At 35.4% G+C, this 16977-nt stretch overlaps 1 protein-coding gene across 2 annotated transcripts; it reads left to right on the top strand.

Moving 5' to 3' along the window:
- Positions 1–591: 591 nt before the first annotated feature.
- On the top strand, positions 592–16646 carry hic1l (hypermethylated in cancer 1 like). Of its 2 annotated transcripts, XM_021470449.3 has the most exons (3): positions 625–694; positions 1450–1513; positions 13054–16646. In XM_021470449.3, exon 3 carries the CDS (start codon positions 13085–13087, stop codon positions 14447–14449), a length of 1365 nt encoding a protein of 454 aa, XP_021326124.2. In that variant the 5' UTR covers positions 625–694; positions 1450–1513; positions 13054–13084; the 3' UTR covers positions 14450–16646.
- The last annotated feature ends 331 nt before the right edge of the window (positions 16647–16977 follow it).

Below are 16977 nucleotides of genomic sequence, written 5' to 3'. Positions count from 1 at the left end.
ATATATATATATTTTTGATATATGATCAAAGGACATAAGAGTGCCTGTAGTTCAAGAATTACCTGGGTATTTTGAGCTAAAAAGATGCATTCTGGAGACAAAAAATACTTATCTTAAATCTTGAAAAATGGTAAAATAGGTGGCCTTTAATGTTTATATTACTAATGTATTTAATTATGATTTCGCATAGTGAAACCCTATTAATTATGTAATGTATGGACAAATCCTTTGTCAGTTATGGAAAATCCATTGTAATCCGTTAGCACCAAAAAGTTTTTATCATTTCAAGTTTTTGTCATTTATCATTTCATTATTAATTTTATCATTATTATTATTATTATTATTATTGTTGTTGTTGTTGTTGTTGTTGTTGTTGTTGTTGTTGTTGTTATTATTATTATTATTCAGCCTTATGCTGTTATAAACTATTACATGTGATTTAGGATACTTTGTACTGTAAATAATGTAATTAATTGTACTTTTATACAGCTCACTGATCTGGCTCAAATGTAAACATTTTAGTGATGGTTGTCTCACGCTAAAAGAAAAGCAATGCCACTAATACCTCCAGCAAGACAGGTGGGGGAGATTGATTCAAACTGGGTCAGGGGTCAAACTGTCTACGTCACAAGCTCCTAAGATGGCGTTTTGATGACGACGGTACGAAGCGAGGACCCCTGCCCTTGTTCGAAAGGTAAAAAACCCATATCTATTTACATATGTATGCATCTATGTATGTATGTTTGTATTCCTTTATAATACAAAATATTCCGCTACAGGCTAACGTTACTCTACTAAGAAACCGATCGTGATAATTACAACACCAGTGGCATTGAATGCATTGCGTGATCCGCTTACCCAACTAACCCAGTGCTGGGCAACGTACCATTTCCTGTTTTTGTTTATTATTATTATTATCTTTAATATTACTACTACTACTACTACTACTATTATTACTACTACAGCGTTGGTTGTTTTATGATATTTAAATTGCTTGGTGTTTGTCGCTTTGTAAATGTTTTTACGTTTCCGGATCCAGGCGTGGCATGAAGTAGCCTAAATTATTTAAATTGACACGAAAACACGTCTAACGATCACACATTGTATTATTATGACTTAACTTACCGATGCGCTTTAAGGATCTTGGGCTTTTCATGCGTGTATTGAGGTAAAGTTAGTTTTAAATTTGCACATTTGTTTACTCACAACTTAAGACATGCTGCCTATATTGTTTACCATGGTACTTTAAATATTCGGTCTGAAATCACGTGTAAGTGACTTGAAAACAACATTATTACTGTATTGAGCGATCTATTGTATTGAAATATCAGAAATTGTGGCGTTGCATAATCTGTAGCTTGATTACACTACATTCATAAAACATACATACATACATAAAACTACTTCTGTGCAGCAAGTTTGTGATTTGTTGTCTATTTTTATACTTAGTTGCAACTAAATATGAGTAGATTTGAAGTGGATCATTATTTCTAATTCATCATTTTGTGGCAGTGTAAGTATTACAGACTACACAGTCTATACCTTTCCAGTTAAAATACCTGTTTTCTTCAAATCAATTTGCTAAAGATAGTTCTGCTAAAAAAAATATTCAAAAACTGTAGGCCAATGTACACTTTTAATTAATGTTTTAACATAAGAATAGAAATTAAACCACAGAAAGGCTAACCACATGTTTTTTTTTTTTTTTTTTTTTTTACAAAATTTAGTTATTTAGCATACGCTTTTGTTCAAAGCCACTTACAATTGAGGAGGTATTTAGAGATTCAGCATGAGGGTATACAAACAAGTGCTAGTTATACAAAGTAATTTGTTTGTGCTCAGAGAATGTAGTGCTTGAGTAGGAGTGTTTTTTTTTTTTTAGGGGAGAGAGAGTGCTTGATACAGGTGATTTCGGAAGAGATGGGTTTTTAGTTGTCGTTGGATGGTTGCTAGTGATTTTGCAGTCAGAGTGGGAATGGGAAGATCATTCCACCAGTAATATTGTCAAATATTTCAACCTGTCCGCAACTTGATTGTGATAGAATAGTAGGGGTGCTGTGGTACTAGAGACAAATTGCTAAGTTTGGTTTGTATCAAGGTTAAAGGTGAGTAGGTCAGTGGTTCCCAACCTTTTTTTGCCTGAGACCCCCTTTTTCCTTCAAAAATATTGTAAGGCCCTTTTCCACATTTAATGATATAATCGCTCGTGTAAGTCTGCAGTAATGATGGCAAAAAATTTTGTTTTCAAACAAAAGGTGTGTTTATTATACAAGTATAGATTTTTTTTAAAATCTAGATTAAAATGGCTCATTTGGATTCTGCCGAAGGCATTCAGAATATGTGTGCTGCCAAAAAAATAAGTCTTTGAGAACGGGTTTCTCAAGCCAGGTGGCGCATTAGACCACGAGCTCCTCTGGTTTCTAAAATACATTAAAAACTGCTTGAGCAACTGTTCTACTATGACAATTAGTTGTGAAAATAAATGATGTTCAATAAGATTAATTCATTTTCTTTTCGGCTCAGTCCATTTATAAAAAAGCGGTTGACACAGCGGAATGAACCGCCAACTTATCCAGTACGTTTTTACCCTTCCAGCTGCAACCCATCTCTGGGAAACATCCACACACACTCATACACTACGAACAGTTTAGCTTACCCAATTCACCTATACCACATGTCTTTGGACTGTGGGGGAAACCAGAGCACCCGAAGGAAACCCACACAAACGCAGGGAGAACATGCAAACTCCACACAGAAATTCCACAACTGATCCTGCCAAGGCTCTAACCAGCAACCCAGCCACCTTCTTGCTGTGAGACAACAACACAACCTACTGCGCCACTGCGTCGCCCCCGTTTTATAAGATGTACTTATGTTTACTAACTGTTTATTCAGTTAAAGATTCATTTTGAACTGTAGGGCTACATAAACTGCGATTTTTGATGACCTTAATCCAAGTAAAGTCATAACTAGGCCCACACGGAATATGCGTGTGCAGAATTCCGCAGATTTTTCACAGATTTCCGAAGATTTTTAGCCCGTCATAAATTCTGTTTATTTACTAGAGTAAATGTGTGTAAATCTATATTTATTCAGTTTTTAAATTAATTACAGTGATATTGACTAATGTGAAAATCTTCATCTGATTTCCGTACAATGCAGTGTGTACAGTAATATTTTCTGTCTTTTAGTAGAGATATCATATGAGAGACTTGCTTTGTTTACCAAATAAAATGAATCTAATTGGATATTAATAAATAAAATATATAATTTTTTTATTTCATGTATTAAGGTTTACTCCCAAAATAATTCCACAGAAAAAAAATAGAATTTTTACCAAAATTCTCTGCAGAAATAGCAAAAAATGTCCGCAGATTCCATCTGACCCTAGTCATAACTGAACTAAACAAAAATAATATTAAGACATGTGGAGTATGCAGACATTAGTGGCATTATTGAAGTAATCAACGTGGTCTTTAGGACCTTCCACCATATTTTCAGACAAGAACCACACGCGGCTGTCAGTAAAGGAACGCACACACACACACAAACATTGCAAAAAGTAATAGTCTAACATATATTGTTATTAATTAATAGTCTAATTTATAAAACAGTCATGTTAATATTTATAAAAATAAAGCTTTAAATATAAAATGCAGGGAGACACTAATATTATTTTTTATCCAATCTGATAGCAAACTTCTGAGTATCGATCGACCAATACAGATCCGAACCAGATCTTTTTATTTTTAAGAATAATACAGTTTCTATAGTTATGGTGATAAACTCAAATAATATATCTTTTTTTTTTTTTTTAAAGAAATAAATAACAGACCCATAGGCCTACTGTATGACAGCCGACACAATCTAACTAAAAACATGATGCTTGCTGTAAACTATAGGCTACAATATTTGAGCATTCCTTATGACATTGATCTGTTGTGGTCCAGCTTATGTTTTCTTTTTTTAATTTTAAGATATTCTTTGAAATCTGTAATAGGCTACAACTATTGACCCTAATCATTTGTTAAATAACCAGCCTTTTAGCAAAGCCTGACATTTTCTGCATGTTTGAAGCAGACCAAACTAAACAGTCTGAGGCAAGTTTTACTTGATTAACATTCCCTTTTCTGTTAATGACAATTCATATTGCACCCGTCAGTTTCACTTTTATTAATTTAATCAAGTACTTCGACCACAATGAGCCAGGCTTTACAAGCTATTTTCAGCACTAAAAGTATTTCTCTCGGAAGAATAAACTCAGCTGGCGCATATTGCATCTGCGCAGCCAGTGTGTGAATGAAGCGCTTGAAGCATCACTGAGGCACAGCCCTCCGGTATCTGCGGACACTTTCAAAACTCAGCAGCACATAGGGAAGAAATGAGTGCATTGAGAATCTGTCCAATGTATTATTGAGCCTTTTCTAATTTACATTTTCAGGTAGGCCTACTTTGTGTGTGAAGAGCAGGTAATAACCCTGTCTACTCCAGAATTGCAAATGAGGTCTGCTGATCTAACAGACAGTGCGACATGATTTAGAAAAAGCAATGAACTCCTTGCTGCTGGTTAAAATAAACCCATTTAATGCAAAATAAATGCATTTCTCCACTGATTTCTTCACTTACAGGAAGAAATAGTCTTGGAGATTTTTTTTTGTGTTGTCATGAACGAATGTGACGCGCAGTTTGAAATTTGATTGAATAGATGCAGCAGAGTGAAGTGCTGAATTGAACATTAATTTAACCAGTTGAATATTCATCTGTACTTCTTAGTAAACTTTATGGCTTCAGAACACTTGGGATATAGTAGGCATACGACCACTTTCTAGTGCCTTGTAATTTGCTACCTTCATGGTTTTTGCTGGCTTATAAATTACACAGAATATGGCACACGCGCAAGATCAGATTTGGATCTTTTATTAAACATATCTACCATCATGCTTAGTGACAGCACTCATTCATTCCTCTCTTTTTAATCAGTGATTGATAATAAAAGAAAAACTTTGCTTTATTTAATTTTGTTATTTTGTATTAAATGGCAACAAAAAACATGTATTAGCAATACATGTTCTTAGTCCTTACTGTTGGCACAGAGATCCTGTCATATTCTTATATAATTGCATATTTATATATTAATATATATAGGTGGATGATGTGACGTAGATTTTTTGCTGTCCATAATGTCATGTACTAATGAAATGAGTATTTGTTAAAAACATAGATCTTTGTTGTTCCTCTGATAAGATATTACAGCTTACCATAGCTTTAGATGATGTATACAGAGCTTACATTTTTGTCATGTGATGTGGCTGTCCGAGTTGTGTGACCATGTTAATGACAATATATGTTAGCATATCACATTTGTTGTGACACGTTTTACATACAATCTCATAAAATCTGCACAAAAACAAAATGTTAAATCTTATTGTAAAGATTTATGAATTCCCATTATAAGTATCTATTTTCATTTTATATAGAATAACATTTGAGTCGCAACATTTATAGGCTCAGATACAACAAATTGGTGAAAAAAAAATCCTGTTTTTCAATACAAAACCTAAAAGACATCATCAATTTTGGAAAATTTAACAGTCAGTACACAGCTCAACAATTGTATGCCAACTTTAAGTAAAAAATATTCTGGCTTATGTCATCTCTTTTTGGAATATTTTGGAATATATGTTGCATATTTATACATGCATGACATATTTTTATATCTTTGAAATCTAAACTTTAACTTTATAACATTCGTTTATAACCCCAAATCAGAAAAAGTTAGCACATTATTCAAATTTAATAGTATTTCATTACAGACAATATGAATTCAAAATATTTAATGTTTTCTCTGAAAAACTTTTTTTTTAACCATTTCCTTTATAAATATACATCCTTTCCTGTCCTTCAGACCTGCAACACATTCCAAAAAAGTTGTGACAGAAGCAATTTAGGGCTGGTAATCGGCTAAATTGGTGAAATGATGTGATTTGAAATGGGTGATGTCTACAGGTGATTGTAATTATGATTTGGTACAAAAGCAGCGTTCGAGAAAGGTTTAGTCCTTTAGGGGCAAAAATGGGCTGAGGATTACCATTTAACCAAATATGTAAGAAAATTGTTGAAATGTTTAAAACAATATTCCTTAAAGATAGATAGGAGGACATTTGGATATTTCACCTTCAACAGTACATAACATAATTAAAAGATTCAAGGACTGGAGGAATTTCAGTGCTTAAAGGGCAAAGGTGCAAGTCTAAGCTGAAGAACTGTGATCCTTGATTCTTCAGGCGGCACTGCATCAAGAATCATCATTCATCTATGAGCAATATCATGAGATGGGCTCAGGACTACTTTGGAAAACTTTTTTTAAGTATCACAATACATAGAGAGACAAATGTTTAATCTCGATGTTTAAAATTTAACCTTGAAAAAACCAAAGCAATCACTACGAGATTACTATGGCATAAATACAGCAATATAAAATAGAAAAGAGAGGGATCAATTTACAATGTCTATGACAATAATGATTTGTTCAAGTTTCGTTTTAAATTTACATTAAAGGGCCATGAAACCCCCTTGTTTCAGCAGGGTGTTTTCACACCTCTACTTTGGAAAAAGTCAGAAAAGTGGGCGTGTCCAGCTATGTTTAAGGGAGAGTGTCGGAGGAACTAAAGTGGGATGGTGTGGGAGTGTCTATTTGGGCACGCGCGAGTTTCAGAGTCAAAACACACACACACAAACACGGGAGAAAGTGATGGTGTTTACATGGACATCTGTAGTCAAATTATTTGCCAAATTATTAAATGGTGGACTTTAACTGCAGTTTGGCTCTTTCAATTAGGGAATTCATTCATGCCCCTTGCGACAAACGAGATATTTGATTCGAGGAACTGCTCTAAGCATGTATTTTTCATGCAGCCTACACAAGGTTAAAGTTTGGTTGTGGTGCTTACATGTTTACACTCGGTGCTATAGTTAACTTAGTTCGATACGAACAAACTGAATAAACCAAAGAGCACTGGTCGCTCACTTACCAAATCTGTAGAGACAGGACAATCACCAGCAACTAGTATATTTGTAGTATATTTAGCTATCGACAGGCTTTTCCCCTGTACAATTTCAAATGAAAGAAAAATAATTTTAGTAATTTCACTCAGCAACATTTTGTTCATGCCCCAATGATAAACTCTGAGCTACTGGATGTTAGTTTGAAGTAAGGACTGAAAGACCGCGCGTGCGTGTGTGTGGCGCGCAGACAAAATGTGTCAAAGAGCACATGGTGTTGTGTGTGTGCGCTCAGCCTCAAAGACAGGCAGAGCACACACATGTAGTCATCTTAATGTGAGCACTTTCATGGTCAAATAGATGTCCAAACGCGGTGTTTAGTGATTATTCATATTACCCTTAATTTGTGTAATAAACAAGTTGAGAATCAAAAGACAAGTGAAAAGAAACCATAAACGGAACAGTACTGCTCTTAAAGTGACATCGCGCAATATTCCTGCTACTGACATGTTTTAATCGTTAATCAAACAAAAAAAGGAAAAAATCACTCACTGCTCTTGACTAAAGGACTTTTGTAGCTGTAATTAGTTTTTTTTTCTTACAGTGAAGATGCTTAAAGCACAATTTGTTTAATATTTTTATTCTATTTATTTCCCTTTCCATATTTACAGGGAGGAAAATACCTGAATATCTACAGTCAGAATTATTAGGCCTCCTAAATTATTAGCAACCTTTTCCACTTTTCTTGGAACAATATAGAAACAATCCACATCTTAATTTGATTTGTGTTATTACAGTTATAACTAATTTCTGAAGTGTTATTCCATTGTGTGGTAATTTCCATGACTATTTTGTAGGGATGTAACGGTATTGTAAATACCGTCATACCGCAATATTAATTTTTTTCGATATTACAGAAGTCGCATGACTCGGTAAAACTATAGGTCTTCTGAGAAAATTTGCTCAGGCGAATGAAGCGAACGGGAGGTAACGAAAACTACAATTGCCATCAGCCCATGCTTGACCATCATCCCTTGCGGTCTGTTGTTGCTACAGATCCAGTAATGCGGAAATGGAGTGTGCTGCTAGAAGCGGGGATGAAAAGAGCTGGAAAACTCTAAAGCAGGTCGCACACCAGAAGCGCCGCTCGGCGCCGCGACACGGCGCGTACATGACAGATTAAAGTATCGCACACCAGACGCGCACATTCGAATGATATTTAACATGAAACTAATCAGATGGCGCTCTGTGGCGCGGCTGAAAAATGAACTGCGTCCTGAGCCGTCGCCGGGCGCCGCCGACAGCCGCCGGTGTGTGTATCCTGATAGAAACCTATGATTAGAATTCTAAAATACATGGCGCTGCGCGGCGCGCCGCCGAGCGTCGCTTCTGGTGTGCGACCTGCTTTACACGCACAGTTCAGTCCTGCATTATCTCCGTGTAAGTTCAGACTTTGCAAGTTTGATCAAGGCTGCAGTCTCTTCTTCTCAGTTTGATATGGAAAAGCAGATTATACCGAGGACACGGGTAAATCTTCAAAGGGAACAGTGTACTTTATAACTTCATTCACATCACCCTGGCTTCGTTGATTCACTTTGTCAACAATAAAATGTAAACATGATTTAAGGAACTGCCTATTTTCATTTTAATATTAGCAACTTAGACAGCAGACATGTTGAGGCGCCGTGCTGCATAAGATGAGCGTCATCTTCACTGTGTGGATGTTTATAACAAAACGGAGCCGATAACAACTGCCTCCTTTCAATTTCAGTGAAAATACGAAACACACCCTCTCTTTTGCTGAGTATCAGTTTTAAGAATCGATAATGGCCATTTTAAAAGTATAACATACAATAAGTTTATACATTATAGGAAATAAAGGCAAGCGATCAGTCAATATACAGAATGTATGTGGTTACATTAATCATTAACTTATCTTTGCGCTCAGCCAAAACACGTTACCTGAGAACAAGTAATAGATTCCAATGCCCAAAGTCAGGGAATATGTCGTTAGATAAAGACAACAAGATAAATGAAATATCCCGTTTAATAAATATAGTGAGATTAGATCCAGCAGGAGATGCTTGATTAGAAGTCCGACTAGCAGAGCTCTCATCTGGGTAGATGGGCTGAGTGTGATTAAATGTTGAATGTTATGAGTTTTCAACAATACTAAATTGAAACTTTATTTTTTTACATGGTTTAATAGTTCATGGTTTAAAAGTTCCTGTTTCAAAGCTTACAGATAGATGGCTAATTTGTATGTCATTGACACTTTTGGCACTTTTTTGGAGTATTTTCATAAGTTTTGTTTTTTCCTGTAAATGATTCAATAAATACCGTACCGTGACATTCATACCGAGGTATTACCGTACCGTGAAATTCTGATACCGTTACATCCCTACTATTTTGTGTGGTGGCAGTTGTAGCACCCTCATCTTAAACAGGAATAGTAGCCAGTCTTTGAACTCTGGTGAAAAACAGCTGAACAGCCCAAGCAACTGAATCACATTGAGGCCAGAAGCAGCATTAAAGAGCCCTTATTAGACAATAACACTGGTCATGTTTTGGGGGTCTCCAACAACATGCTGATATGCATGCAAGGTCAAAAAACACTTTCACGGTCTTATAATATACATTAATTTTACCTAATTATTGCAGCGACTCCCATATGATTTTTTCAGCGATTCATTTGTTTCCAAACCCCTCCTTAGTGCTATGGTAATCTGCGCTGATTGGGCCAATGATATTCTGTTGCAGTTAGTCGACAGGGTTCATCGCGAGATGGAAAGAAATGCCCATCATGGCTTATCGACAACATTGAAGTAGTCCGAGTGCAGAGTGTATGTTTGAAAATACCTGCCAGCACTCCCGTATTTCCCTGGAGTTTCCTGTATTTCAGACACATCTCCCGCCACCCTCTCGTTTTGTTATTTATTTCAGAAAACTTCCATATTTGAACGTGGCATAAGACGTGATATGAGAATATAAAGTTAAACAGATACACTACAAGCAGTTACAAGTAACAAAATACAATGAATGCATAATTTGCAAGCTAGAGAAAACAAGAAGACAACCATTTTAATCGCTTGTACTTGCACTTGTGAAATAGAGGAAATAACTTGTCCCTGAACTGTGTACTGTAAAGTTCATGTCAAGCTCTGCATAGTCCCATATATCAATAATCTTTTCTGGTCCTTCCTTTAACAAACATCCAATGAATCCCCTGTTGTAAGTGTGTAGATTGCTGAAGCACTTGTCAAAAAAAATTATTGGAACATGGCACAAGGCAGGGGCTGTAATGCTGATTTATTTTTGCAGAAATAAACCTTAACCACTGACTTATCACTGTTTCATCTTTGGGTAGGAAAGACTTACACTTACAATAATTTCCAGCTGAGCACAATGTCTTCGCGACATGATTCAACCGGCGTCTGCTACAGTGTTGTTGCTGTTCTTCTTCTTTGCTACTGTGTTTGTAGGCGGGCCGGGGGTTTCGATTTTCCCGGGTTTGCGCGTGCAACAAATAGGCGGGGCTTAAGTTCCATATTCGCATCACGACGGAACAGCTAAAGACTCGTTATCAAGCCTATTTAAAACACAATGAGGTGACTTAAAAGTTTTAAACTCTGCGCACTTTGATTTAAGCCTAGTTGAATTTTTCACTTCACTTAGAGCTGTTACACACTACATGCAAAGTCATTTACAAAAACCCGTAATAGGGTCACCTTAAGGCCAGCCTGGATTGCCAGTTTTATCTGTGAAGAGGAAGAGTTGGACAGTTCCATTTTTGTGTAATGTATGATGACTTTAAATTTGATTAACAAACTTACAATGACTAAAGGGCGATGTTAATTCCCAACATCAAATTACATTAATATTCCGCCTTACATTCGTTACATGTTTTCAATACAGGGTTTATAGCTTTAAAATATTTTATTATAGGTGGACCAGCCTTTAATCTGAGTGGGCCAGTGCAACCCTGGGCCTTGTGTAACCACACCACTGGTCCATACAATGTTTGTTTATTTATTTATTTGTTTGTTTATTTATTTATTGCACAGCTATAGTGACAAAGTATAGTCTAAGCTACCCACGGCTCAAATTCACGGCTAATTTAAAATAGGATTTATTTACAATACATTTTGTAAAGTAAGATTTTCTCTCATTTATTAGATGAAAGTAGGGTTGTAACAGTATGAATTTTTTACGGTATGATAATCGTCTAAAACAATACCACGGTTTGACGGTTTCGCGGTATACGATATGTTACAGATGTTACAAAATAATAGAACAGTGAAGAAAATTTGACTTTTTCCAAATAATATATTTTCAGTTACTATAAACAACACCACTTACAATGAACAAATAAAAAAATAAGAAAATAATAAATAATGTGTCAAAGTCCAAATAAAGTCCAAATAAACATGGTGCAAATCCTCAGTAAAAAAAATAGATATAAATATTTACTATACTATAGTTACATAACGAAACTAGATTCAATATGGAACATCCTTAGGTTTTATGTGCCAGCATGGATATGGTTGTCTGTGGATATGGATTTGGATATGGTTGTCTGCAATGCAGACAAACAGCTGCACCTTCATTTGCGTCTTTTGAAAACAGCAAGAGCAGCAGTTCGTCTTTGCTGTGTCACTGTTTTGTCATGTTTCTGTGCTGCTGTGCATGCAAAAGTACTTAGTATGAGAATTATTTCATGCAAAACTTTTTTTTTGCGTTTTATTTAGCCGCGCATAAATGTATGCCTATATCTCATTCTGTGTTGTTCAAAAAGCTCGTTTTTGGTCCACAAACAAAAGCGAAACCTATGCTTATTGGTTGTGATATAGCGAGTTTGAACCAATCTGGGCATGGAGGAGGGACAATGCATCAATGTATCGTGTCTGGTTTGTCCGGAGACACAGTGACGAGCGTTTCTTTGTCAAATCAGCGTTGTCAAATTTTGATGACGTAACCGCACTGATTCCGGAGCCTCCGGAGCCGCGAATGTTATGTGATACAGCACTGGAAAGCTGAGATTCTCTTCTTTATGCCAATCTTTGAATTGTATGAATCGGATCAGCGAATCAAAAGTTATTAAACATTTAAGAGCAATACTTATTTTTAGCCGCGGGCAGCTGTCTCGGTCTTTAAGGGTTAAAACCGTTGATATGCAATTGTTCATGGTATGATAATCGTGCACATTCAAATCGTGGTAGACCGTCATACCGGTATATTGTTACAACCCTAGATGTAAGTAGGGCCAGACGGAATCTGCTGATATGTTTTGCTATTTCTGCGCAGAATTAAAAAAAATATATATATTTAATATAGATTTATGCGGAATGATTTGGGAGTATCAAAACTAAGAATTTAATATATGACAAAAAGTAATACCTTTTTAACTTTTATTTAATTTTTGCAATGCAAATCCAATTAGATCCACTTTATTTGGTAAAAAGCAAGTCTTTCATATAATATATCTACTAAAGGTCAGAAAATATTACTTTACAAACTATATTGTAAATAAATCACATAAATGTTACATGTTAATGTTAGTCGATGGTGGAGCATGAGCGGAGCTACTAATGGGTTATATAAAAAAATTCACTCCCCTCACAGTTGTCATGAAGTGTAATATTAGCTACAGTATGCACCAAAATCGGTTTTTGTTCCAGGCTGTAACCACCATTTTTATGCTGTAAAGTTGGCCATTTTAACATTGAGGTCATTAGAAATGTGCTTCGTTTTGGAGCAAAGCCTATCAGAATTTTGATGAATTGCAGTTTTATTTACTTCCGTATGTGCTTTACAAGGGAGAGCAGGATATTGCCGCTTGGTCTGGCCCTACTCATTTGCAACCATAAAAAATGTGACAAACAAACCAAAAATATCACATTGTATCAATAAAAGTTCTTTTATTTTTTTTTACAAGAAAGTTCACTTGTTCAGTTGTGTCCCTGCACGTCACTGCCTTGAGTAGGTAATTAGAGAATATTTGTAAGGGTTTGTCTCATACCACAAAAACATATAACCATTCTTTTTTTACAGATACGCCAATGCAAAACATCAGGCGTAGGCGATGGAGCTTCCCAACTATGCTACTCAACTGCTTCTCCAGCTTAATCAACAGCGCTCCAAGGGTTTCCTGTGCGATGTCATCATCATGGTTGAAAATACACTCTTCCGAGCACACAAAAGTGTTCTTGCCGCCACCAGCCACTACCTTAAGTCCCTTGTCCTTCATGACAACCTTATCCACCTTGACCCTGATATGGTGGATCCAGCTGTTTTCCAGCAAATTCTGGATTTCATCTACACTGGAAAATTGTCAGATGAGACATTTGAGGTCTTGAATCTTAGCTCTTTACTTAAAACAGCTAACTATCTCCAGCTCAATGACCTTGCAAACCTGTGTTCTAGTAAGATTAACCAAAATGGATCTGTCAACAGTTTATATTGTTTTGGCACCAGCTCTTCAGTTCTCCTCTATGAAGACCACTCATCAGACACAGAAGCATACACGTCTATAACTCCTCCAAAAAAAAGGCAAAACGCTGGACGTAGATATAATTCAAAGAACAAGTTGGACCTGGGTTTGGATCTGTCTAAAAGAAAATCTAATTTAGAGAAAACAGTAACTGATGAGTTGTCTTTGTCTAAAACTATCTCTAACCATAAACAGATTGGCACAAAGGGGGTGTGTTTCCCAAAGGAGGAGAAATTGATAAAACCTTTGGATGGAGCTCAGGAAAGAAAAAGAGAAAGATCCCAAAGAAAATCCAATTTCAATGGATGCATTCCACTGTGCAGGGTTGGAAGTCAACTAAGCCAGAATCAGACCTTCACTTTTCAGATGTCTGTAAAGAAAGAGGAAGATATTGAAGGGAAAACGGATGAAACTGATGGCCAAAATCCAATTGGCTGCACCAATTTTGTTTATCAAAAGGAGACCTTTGTCAAAGACGCTGGCATAGACAACCGTTATGTTTGTATACCTTGTGAAAAAGGTTTTCCCTCTTCTGAGAGTCTTAAGTCCCATGTGGAAAGTCATTTCGATGATGATCTGGATATCAGAGTTGAAGATGAGGAGGAAGAAGAGAGTGATGGAGTCACAAGAATCTCAAAAGAAGCTCCTGAACACCTAGAACCAAGTCCAAACAAATCCCTCAAAGATGTTGACCTTTTGCGTCCATTTCCTTGTAACATTTGTGGAAAGATGTTCACACAGCGTGGCACTATGACCCGCCACATGCGCAGCCACCTCAGTCTTAAGCCCTTTGCATGTGAGGAGTGTGGTATGCGTTTCACCAGGCAGTACCGTCTCACTGAACACATGCGTGTACATTCAGGAGAGAAACCGTATGCCTGCCAGGTTTGTGGAGGGAAATTTACACAACAAAGAAACCTCATTAGTCATATGCGGATGCATACCTCAGCATCTTAAAACAGTAAAAAGAGTCCCATACTAAATAATATAGATACCAACAGTTGTCTGATGTGCTGAGGTTTGGGTTGTCTTAACTAAGGTTTACTGTACTTCAAAATGTGCAAAAATGTTCTAGATTGTATTTATAGAGGTTTTCTTTTTGAGCTGATATATGGTTTAGTTTCGGCCAAGAATCTTCTACAATTATATAAAACGTCCTCTGACAAAAAAGAAACTTGGCTTTTCTTTAGATTTTATTTACAAAGATTTTTTTTAGAGATCAGGCACTAAATTTCTGCATAAATTTAGTTAAAAAAAAAAACGCCAGTGTAGCTCAAAAAGAAAACCTCTGGAGAAATTAAGTATTGGCATAGCATACCCTAGAGGAAATTATTTTTGCAGACTTAGAGGGATTGTTCACAAAAAAAAAAAAAAAAAAAAAACTGGAAATCTGAAAACCTGTAGCCACTGACTTCCATAGTAGGAAAAGCAAATAATATGGAAGTCAGTGGCTACAGGTTTCCATCTTTCTTCAAAATGTTCTACAAAAAGAAAGAACCTCAAAGATTTTTAACCACTCGGGCGAGTTAATATTTTGTATGGATGCAGTTTTGGGTGAACTATCCCTTTGCTGGTTTCTAAAGTCCCAATGCTGGTTTCTAAACTCTACTGGATCATATATTTGATTGACCAGCTTTAGGTACTCCTGCTGTAGTGGTTTATTTTGTTTGTTTGTTTGTTTGTTTGTTTTACAATTCCTTGGCCAAAACTGACTCCTGATTTTGTCTAATAGTAAACCACTGTTGTCTATTTAGGGTTTCAGGCACAACCACAAATTCTTAGGAATTAAATAAACATTAATTTAGATGTTTTCTGGAGAGTTTAGCTTTTAATCTAGAATTCAGTTCAAGTCAAAACTTCTTTAGTTAAAGAATCTTTTCTTAACTGTTTTTAAGCTTCACTCTCTTACAATTTGTTCCAAATTTTTACTAATTCAAAAAAGACTCCTGAATAACTTGAGGATTATTTGTAGCATTCTGTTTGTGGCATTATTTATCATGTTGCCAAACCAATTTATCTAAAAATAAATCTTTGGTTGAATATAGGGTAATTTAGAATGCTACTTGTATTGTTTGCTCTGCTGGTCTATTTTCACAAATTACTGGTGAAGTCATTCCCAGATAAGCATAAAATGGCAGCTTTAGTCTGTACCTGCTGTTTATACCTCTTTTTTCATACTTTTGTATTATTGTGCATGTATTGTTTATTGTTATTGTTAGTGTGTAGCTACAAACTTCTAGTTGATCTTTTTAGCGATTGTAGTTTTATCTGTAAAAACAAAAAATACCTCAAATGGCTAATAACTGAATCAAACAAATGTTCCTGATGATACCAGTTATTTTTCAACAGAGACTTTGAATACTTCTCACATCTAATTGAGGAATCATATAGTTTATGCTTCAGAAATGGGCTGCTGTAGTAAATAAGCTATCAGGGTTGTTTACTTGAATACACAAACTGCTACCTCAATTTAAACCAAGCTCTTTGATGTTTGCCTGTGTGAGATTAAGACTGCATGTACACAAACAAGGAAAAAAAACTACACATTGTCTTCCATATTACTGTCACTCTAAATTAATTAGAACATACAATTGCATCTGATCACAACAGAGGTAAATGCTGCCTGTTTTAATATACACCTTTTCAGGGTTTCAGGTAATACTTCACTGTGGAGTTGTGATCTGAAACAGTGAAGTTCTATTGCTTGAGAAATTAGAGTGCTTTGATGTATTGTTCCAAAGAAATCTTGAATGTTGAATTGCTTAAGAAATACTGTAAAACTATAACCAAACTATATTCTTGTTAAATATTCAAGTGTTTAAATATTTAAGTTTAATTTATTTTTCTTTCAATTCATGTTTTTCTTCATGCTTCAACCAATGATTAATTAATTTATACAGCATGGTGACCAGATTTTGTATGTGTATTGTTCTTCTACCACTAGATTGCATTCATGTATTAAGTGTTGAAATGAGACCAAAATGTTAAAATCAAAGCTGCTGTTAAATTTATTTGGATGTCTTCTGTAATTGATCTGTCATTTTTATTGTTTGTTATATTCATGCATCTTTTAATTGTTGAGCTATGAGACCACTTTCTGTCTGGGTTTTGAGTTATTTTTAATACACCAAATATATTTTAAAATTCTTCTGGATTGGTGTTTTGTACATTGCACACTATTTTTTCATGTCCATTTAAAAAAATAAAATAAAATAAAAAAAAAACAGATGTAGTATTCATATTAAATCAACTAGTGTAAGATGACTTGCAAAATTGAGATGCTCTGAGTGCCGTTTTTTTACTCTGTATTTTTTTTCCTCAATTCAATTCAGTAATTATTTTATTGCCATTACAAATGTATTGGCAAAGCATTTATAAAGTTTACTTTAATTATATTTTCATACACAGTGTATCCAGAAAGTATTAATAGCTTTTCACTTTTTCCAGTTTTTGTTACATCCTTATTCCAAAATGGATTAAATTCA

This window comes from Danio rerio, chromosome 25, assembly GCF_049306965.1.
Source record: "Danio rerio strain Tuebingen ecotype United States chromosome 25, GRCz12tu, whole genome shotgun sequence".
Classification (NCBI taxonomy): domain Eukaryota; kingdom Metazoa; phylum Chordata; class Actinopteri; order Cypriniformes; family Danionidae; genus Danio; species Danio rerio.
The sequence above is the reverse complement of the archived record's forward strand: the minus strand, read 5'-3'. Positions and strand labels throughout refer to the sequence as shown.

Bases quoted from the DNA above. Each gene is read 5' to 3' on its own strand.
- hic1l (XM_021470449.3), top strand. From the start codon at position 13,085: ATGGAGCTTCCCAACTATGCTACTCAACTGCTTCTCCAGCTTAATCAA.